General features: G+C 40.6%; 1 protein-coding gene across 1 annotated transcript; it reads left to right on the top strand.

Annotated features, from left to right (window-relative positions):
- The first annotated feature begins 1,625 nt into the window (after positions 1 to 1,625).
- Positions 1,626 to 7,894, top strand: LOC308298773 (heterogeneous nuclear ribonucleoprotein D0-like). The gene is made up of 7 exons (XM_080742446.1): positions 1,626 to 1,749; positions 2,464 to 2,632; positions 3,016 to 3,177; positions 3,818 to 3,949; positions 4,457 to 4,571; positions 5,940 to 6,098; positions 7,799 to 7,894. The coding sequence occupies exons 1-7, from the start codon at positions 1,640 to 1,642 to the stop codon at positions 7,864 to 7,866; spliced, it is 915 nt and encodes a 304-aa protein (XP_080598572.1). The 5' UTR covers positions 1,626 to 1,639; the 3' UTR covers positions 7,867 to 7,894.
- Positions 7,895 to 8,859: the final 965 nt, after the last annotated feature.

Here is an 8,859-nt window from a genome sequence, read left to right as displayed (position 1 = left end):
TTTAGTAGGCCTAACAAAAATGAATAATTGTAGTGGAGTGAAAGTACAATATTTGGATCCGAGATGTAGAGGAGTAGAAGTAAAAGTATTGGAAATTGGAAATACTCAAGTAAAGTACAAATAGGCCTACCTCATAACTGTACTTAAGGAGAACATATTTAACAGAATCAAATATGTAGTGGGGGGTCCCTGCTTCATCGCTGACTCTCAGCTAAGAGGCCCTTGGTCTGAAAAAAAAACGCTGAAGACCCTCTCTCCACCACCTCGGCCAACATGGTCTTTTTCTTCAGAACGGGTCTTGGCATAAACGTCTGTCTGCACTGTGGAGTGGACAGCTGTACCTCCCTCTCTGATGATCCTGGTTCCAGTAGCCCTCGATACACCCACTACAGTAGTTGTGTCCACAGGGAACACTCACCGGAACCTTCAGTAGGTCAAGACAGATGGAACAGCAGAACCTGAACCTGTCTCTGTCCAGTTGAACTGCTCTCCATGCCATTTTACTGCAGACTATCTGACAAACAGACTCAGAAGAATGGTTTAATTTCCTCAGAGTTCACATGACTAGGATCCACTATGGTGGAAAGTAACATTTACATGGCCAAAGCATGGCCTTGGTTGTGTGTGGGAGTGTCATGGCCAGTGGGAGCAGACTCGAGTTCCCAGAAGGAAAGCTCCCATGAAAACTGTAAATCTTAACATCTTTGTTCATCTGTGACCTGTGGCTCACGAAATAGAGTAAAGTGTCCCCCCAGATAAGTGAGGTGTGAGGTAAGAAGAAGAAGAAAGAAGACATTTGGAAAATGTTGAAAGATTCAAAGACACACAGACCATCAGTATAAGACAGACATTAAATGGACCCTTCAGTTCAACTTCTTGTTCATCCCCAAAACGAGTGGCTATCACGTCTTTTGTAGCAATTTGTGGAGCATTTTGTATAAATGTTGGGCCTTATAATTAACAGTGCAACGGTACAACTCTGTGTACCAGTGGGTGGCAGTAATGCGCACAATCAGCATTCTCCTCAACGCCCATGAAACCGTGGCAGAAGAAGAGGCGGTGCGCCGATCTACAAGCTCACAGCGCGTCACGGAGGCAGCGCGACGTGAGCTTGTAGATCGGCTATTTTCGGTGCACGCGACACCGTCGTACGAGCGACGCATACAAAGTGGGCGAAACGTACCGTCGCAACTAACGGAGACTGAAGAAGAAGCAAACCTAAAATAGAAAAACAAAAATAACACAAACCATCTGTAAAAAATTAGAAATACACAAATTAGACTGTTTTTTACAGCCTTGAACTTGAAGACGAAGGAGCCTCAAGGAGCTTTAAGGTGTAGTTTAGTGTTGTTGTTTTTGGAACGTTAGCAAGCAAGCAACCAACCATCTGATATAAATATATTTTACATAACGTGAATCCGGGGTTTAAGACAGTGACAACAGGAAGAAGAAGCCATTTAAAAAGGCTATTATTATTATATAGAGAGAGTTGTGTTGTGCAACGAACGAACAGCGAGCGGGGCTTTAAAAAAAAAAGAAGAAAAACATGTCGGAGGAGCTGGAATTCTGCGACGAGGAGGCGACAGTGATGAGAATGGAGGAGATGGAGGAGGAGGATGGGGAGGCCAGTGATGATCCCATGCAGCCTGCCAGTGTGGAGGGTCTTGGAGGTGGTGCCATCATCACAGGAGGAGGAGGGGACACGGAGGGCTCCAAGATCGATGCCAGCAAGAACGAAGAGGATGAGGGGTAAGATGAGATATTAGCCTATATATTATTACAATACACCTGACCAACCCCCATGCCTATACAGAAATTACAGATCCATCTGAAGAAATTAGAATTTTGTGTAAAAGTACATTTTCTTGAAACATTCATATATTTCTCGAAACATATTTTTTAGATGCATTGCACATGCAGTGACAAATTGCTCAAATTGAATGTATGAATTTACATGGATATCAAAAGTCCATATTTCAAAAATATTACAATATTACACGAGACCACTAAAAACAAGGATTCATAATAGAGAAATGTCAAGCTTCTGAAGTCAGAGTTGCTTGAAGTCCAGTGGGAAGTTACCGCAGTCATTAATTATTTGGGGTGCTATGCATAGGTGCTATGGCATCTGCATGCTTTTTTTACACAATACAATTCTATTTATATACACTCACACACCTACAGTATTCCTGTTACTACTGCTCTTGCAAAAAATGGAATCCTCAAAATATGATGGCATAATACTATGGCCAGGTGAGGCCAATGAGCTTCAGGCAGTAGACTACTGCTTGTCAACCAGTAGGGTCTAAATGTCTCCATGGGAAGAGTAGGGATTATGCAGACAACCCACTACCAATGCAGATGTGCTAGAGATATCGCGTTGAAACGTAACTCTGTTAACTTGACTCTATATCAACTCTCTATCAATAGTTTACTGAAACCTTTGTTTTGTTTTGTTCTTAGGAAGATGTTTGTCGGAGGGCTGAGTTGGGACACAACAAAGAAGGACTTGAAAGATTACTTCAACAAGTATGGGGAGGTTGTTGACTGCACGTTAAAACTGGACCCTATGACGGGCAGGTCCAGGGGCTTTGGATTTGTGCTGTTCAAAGAGGCTGAGAGTGTTGACAAGGTAGTGAGTATGTCTGCCATATTAGACGAATCAATCAATGACAAGCTATATACTATGTATTCATACAAAATAATGCTTGATGTATTTTGATTGCTATTTTGCCCTGTGGAATTCAATTCACGCTAGGTGTGATTCTTTTGACAAACAGTAACCACGTGGCTTGTATTAGGTTACCCTAGTCTACATATACCATGTCAGCTCACCAACAATTACACTACAACTAGTGTTTATTCATATTTTAGCTCAATACATGTTTCACTTTCAATCTGATGTCCCTATTGTGGGCATGTCATTATAGGTGAAGTGATGAACAAATTACCATTGTTTGTCTTTCTTTTTTTCCCCTCTCTCCCTCTCTAATATGTATATATATTATATTAAAGGTTGCTACACAGAAGGAACATAAACTTAATGGAAAAGTAATCGACCCAAAAAAGGCCAAGGCAATGAAGAGCAAGGAACCCATAAAGAAGGTCTTTGTAGGCGGTCTCTCTCCTGACACTCCAGAGGAGAAAATCCGAGAATACTTTGGTGCCTTTGGAGAGGTAGAGTTCATGTCAAATTAATATATTCTATGCGCTTGTTGGAAGGGTTTAGCCAGTAGATGTTTCATTTTGTAAAGATTATTTGACTTACTACTTTATTAGTGTGGTTGCCTGAAGGGTGACACACTAATGTTATCGGCCCGAGTTTAAAGAGTAACATTTAGCCAATGAGGAACCGGCATTCCTCTGACGTCACCTTTATGCAGTTTCCTCATTGGCTAAAAGCTGTTTTTGCTGCTTACTCATTGGCTAAATGTTATTCCATAAAGTCCAGAGGATTGTTCAAGCAATCCTGCAATGCTGTTTCCTCATTGGCTAAAAGTTACTCTTTAAAGTTTTTGCTGCTTCCTCATTGGCCAAAAGTTACTATATAAAGTAACCCCATTGACTTGAATGGGAAAATGCAAAAACGGCAACCACACTTGCAATTTACCATAATTGCATCTTTCTAGTATCAATTTTACTGTGGTAGAGAGACCAGCTTTTACAAACTCAACATGTCACGTTCTACATCTGCTATTTTCACTATGAATATACAGCAGGTGTGCCATGATTACAAAAAGTCTGGAAACCACTCTACTGTGGTTATATTATGCTGTATATTAAGCTCAAATGAACAGTCCATTGTTTCCGCGAGCAGGTGGAATCCATCGAGCTGCCCATGGAGAACAAGACGAACAAAAGGAGGGGGTTCTGCTTCATAACATTTAAAGAAGAGGAACCTGTTAAAACCATCATGGAGAAGAAATTCCACAATATAGGACTGAGCAAGGTAAAATTAGCATCTCCTTCTAAATACTTGCTAGGTATTGTGTCTCGTGTTTCTCAACCTTTATTTCTGCATGGACACACTTTTCATGTCCCAAGAATCCATGGGCACACCAACATAATACGGGTGTGTAAATATCGTCACTGTCGGGAAGAAACCTTGTATCTCTAAGTTTCAAATGTGTACGTTTCTTCGCAAAGTAAAGCCCTGCTTCATCATACAAGGCTGTCGCACAACAGTAGTGAAAACAGCAGATCTACAAGCACACAACGCCTCGCACCCGCGAGGCGTTGTGTGCTTGTAGATCGGCTGTTTTCACTAGTTTAAATAATTTTTAAAATGATAAATACAATACTGGCTTTCAAGCAGTTTCAAGGGGCACACTTGACCCTTCTCAGGGGCACATCAAAGGTCCCCAGGCACAGTGGTTGAGAAACACTGACATAGATAGTTTTCAGTGCTGGGTGAAAGTGAAAGGAGATGAGTGATCCTAATGTCTTTTTCCATCAGTGTGAAATTAAAGTGGCAATGTCCAAGGAACAATACCAGCAGCAGCAGCCCTGGGGAGGTAGAGGTGGATACTCGCCCAGGTCTCGGGGTAGAGGTGGTGAGTACATAGTACATAGTACCTGGGTTGTGGCTAGGGCATTCACCAAATATTCGAATATCAAAGTCACTATTCAACGTTGTTCACAGAAGTCAAATATTCACTTTTTTTCCCATTGTTTTCTCTTTAAAAAATATATAGTTTATAAAGCTTGGCTAGATAGGAAGTCATAAGAATGAGTTGTCAATTTGTTAATGCTCTATACCAGGGGTTTTCAAACCTTTTTAGGCTGTGACCCCCAAAATAAACATATTTGAACTGGGGACCCCCACCCTGACAAGCACTTGGAATTGTAGGCATTACATTTAATGTGACTCGGTTCCGCAGATAAATATTGTGAAAATAGCAGATCTACATGCTCACATCGCCGTGAGGCGTTGTGAGCATGTAGATCGGCTATTTTCACAATGTTCCCCTCTTGCTTACTTAATATTTGACAGTTTGGCCAGTCCTGTCGAATATTCGACTATTCGAATACTTTGAGGTCGAATAATTCGAATACTAAAAATCACTATTCGTGAATGCCCTAGTAGTGGCTAGAGCTGTCACGTTTTTACAAATTTAGATTGACGATTAATTGTCACACAAATAATTGCAATTAACGATTTAATTGTGTTTTCGGCATTGAAGACTAGAACATATGAATTCAAACATAATTTCTGTTTGCCATTTAGGCTTCATAATCACACAAACCTGCACAGGGTACTCCATCCATCTTCAACCTGAGTAGGGTCGGGCAGATTACTGACTATTTAATCATTTATACTTTAAAAACATTTCTTGAAAATAGCGGGAATAGCTGATCTACAAGCTTACGGCGCGTCACTTTGTGACGCGCTGTGAGCTTGTAGATCTGCTATTTCCGCTATTCTTCCAGATCTTTCAACATGGAAACGGTTATCTCAAATAATTGCGATTAGACTATGTAATAATTGTGACAGGCCTAGTTGTGGCTTTTCATACCTTATGGATAGAGTGATTATTAACCACTTTTCACTTTCATCCCTATTTTGGACATGAACATTTTCAAATATATAATGTGTTGTAATATCTTCACACAGCCATGTACAAGCTCACAACGTGTCACATCACAACACACTGTGAGCTTAAAGATTGGCTATTTGTGAAAACATTATAAATGAATAGGGCAGTGATTAACAGTAGATATTATTCACCCATTTACTGTCAGTACTTTTGACTATTTGGGGTGTTTTTAAAAGTTGAATATATGAATGTACTACAAGGACCCAAGTCTCTAATCAAGTAAGCTATCAGCCCCATGCTGGCTGTGTTTGCATAGTGATAAGAATGATTCAACTTCCATGTAGAATAATTGTGTATGACCGCTGAGCTGCATTGTATCTTTCATAAACTCTTGAAATCCAGGGCCTAATCAAAACTGGAACCAAGGTTACGGCAACTACTGGAATCAAGGGTACGGCGGGAATTATGGAAATTATGGATACAACGGCGGAGGATATGGAGGATACGGTGGCTACGATTACACTGGTTACAACAATTATTATGGATACGATGACTACAACAGTAAGTCGTTTTAATTGGTGAAGCATATTGACAAAGTATATAAACATTTTTATCAGCTAAAGCCTTATTTATATTAGTCTTGTGTCAGTGCCATGCACCTATAATAGCATATCTACACATTGTGAGTTTGTAGATCGGCTACTTCAGGTGCACGACACTGATACAAGCAAGTATTTAAGAGTTGTTATAACTGCGAAAAAGCAGCACTCCAAAATAAAAGATACAAGCCTGGCTCATTCTTATTAATTGTGAACTCTTGGCGCGTTTTCGGCCTCAGCCTTCCCCAGGGCAGATTTTAAAAAGTGATGATGGGGGTGTAGGCCCCTCTTTTTTTTCTTTTTTAGACGGGAAACGGGGAGAGAGAGACGGGGAGTGACGCGCAGCAAAGGTCATCGGAATCGGGACTCAAACCCGTGACGCACTGTCAGGCATCAGAGCCTATGTGGTATGCGCCTGGACCGCTAGGCCTGCGGGCACCCCTGTAGGCCCCTCTTTTTACTACTTTTTGACTTCTTTAACATTAATTAAAAGAGGGGCCTACACCTCCATTATCACATTTTTCTTTTCTTTTTTTTAAGATTTGTTTTTTTGGGGGGGCTTTTATGCCTTTATTGATAGGACAGCAGACTGACAGGAAATGAGGAGAGAGATGGGGGAGTGACACGCAGCAAAGGTAGTTCGGATCGGGACCCGAACCCACGACACACTTGTCAGGCATCAGAGCCTATATGGTATGCTCCTGGACCGCAAGACCAGCGGGCGCCCCCATTATCCCTTTTTAAAATCTGCTCTGAGGAAGGCTGATGCCTAAACGAGAAAGAGTTCACAATAAATAAGAATGTATATCTGAGCTAGTCTTGCATCCTTTATTTTGGAGTTTCCACTTTGGAGGTACAGTATATGAACCTAGTTATATCTATCTACGAGTTTCCTACGCCCCATAGTGCATTGCGCAAACGTCTGCATCGATCTTCCGCCGCCGATTTACAAGCTCACAACGGGTTGCATCTGCGACGCGACGTGAGCTTGTATGTCTGCTGTTAAACCCGGAAGTTTGGTCCTGATAGTCTCCAGTAAACTCCCGCGGAAACTTGTGGATAGCTGAGCACCCACTGCCTAAACAAAAAGGCACCCAGAGGAAGTGCACCTGCTTTTAGGGGTGGACGATATGGAAAAATACAATATCACGATATTTTCCCAAGCCGTATCACGATATATAATTTTATCACAATTCTTTTTCACGTTGGTTTTTATGGTTATTTTTCAAGTTACTTGACAAAAACTAGACTCTCTGGGTTCCTTTTGGTTGGTCTAAATTGAACTTTACAAGTATGTAACTCTGACAGTATACAAATGAAACCAAATGGACCCGTAATTTGCATACTGTCAGAGTTAAGTGGAGACCTTGACATTTTAAAGTTTGAGAACTACTGATTTAGACCAAAATGCAGGTTTAAATTGAATTCTGCCATGGATCTCTGTATTAACGATTAAACAGGATTTTTTACAAGGCTCCGTCAATTCTATCACGATATATACGATACCTCTGAAAAGGCATATTGTGGAGACATTGTATCGTCTCAATGATAATTATCACCATATCGCCCATCCCTACCTGCTTTTATTCTTAGTTGTTTATAACTGCATCAGTATGAACATTAAACATGAATATAAAGTGTAACGGTCGGTGACATTCGTAGGTCAGCCAGGTGGTTACGGCAAGTCGCCCAGGCGTGGTGGTCACCAAAACAGTTACAAGCCCTATTAACGTGACAAAAATCTACAGGTATGTTAAAAAACAAAAAAAAAACATCATCTCTTTAACACAAATGTGATATACGTAGTTAACGTTCTGTATGGTAACAATAATATGTAATAATAATAATATGTAATTTCTTTCTTGTAATTCTTTTTTCTCAGTAACCCTTCAAGTGCTTTACAGTAGTGGTAACATAGAGGCTGCTACAGCCTTTGTGGTGATTATGTTAACAGCCAGGCCTTCTGCTGTCTCTTTTTTTTTTTGCACCGTTGTTTTAACTGTAAAGTTAACAGGTAAAGCACTCCTAACTGCAGTAAATGGATGCCAAACGTAACCACTCGAACCCTAGCATCCCCATTCTTCTGGCCATGTCACAACAGGCGAAACATTACAATCGCCGAAAAATAGCTGATCGTACGAGATCACTGCGTCGCAGTGTTGATTTTGTTGACTAAAACATTTTTTCGTCTACTACCTTTTTTCACTGACAAATAAAATGAAAACTACGCTATGATGACTAAAACTAAGACAAAATGTTAGGGAGGGACTAATGGAGAAGAGATCCAGTAGAACTGAGTCATTTTATGTGTGGTTGTGCTCGGGTGTTGCTCTCTGAATAAAGCTAATCTAAAAGCTTGTAGATCTGCTATTTTCAGCATGCAACTCTAGTGTAGAATCGGGCATTACAACGCCATCAAGGCCCACCAAATGAAATGTTGTTGACAAAATCAACTGTATATTTAGTCAACTAAAACTAGAGATGATTCAGATGACTAAAATATGACGAAAACTAAATTTGATTTTATTCAAACGAGTATAAAACTAAACCCAAATGTGCTGTCAAAATCAACACTGACGCGTGAGGGGGGGGGCCTAAATTGACCCACAAGTCTTTAACTCTGTCAGCGTATAAATGGAACCAAATGGTTCATTTGGTTCCGTTTGTACACCTTGAAATTTGAACATTTGTTTGAGAAACACTGGCATATAGGGTTCAAGTGG

The sequence above is a fragment of the Nannobrachium achirus genome (assembly GCF_963921795.1).
Source record: "Nannobrachium achirus genome assembly, chromosome: 15".
NCBI classification, from domain to species: Eukaryota; Metazoa; Chordata; class Actinopteri; order Myctophiformes; family Myctophidae; genus Nannobrachium; species Nannobrachium achirus.
Note: the sequence above shows the minus strand (reverse complement) of the source record. Positions and strands in the feature narration are given on the sequence as shown.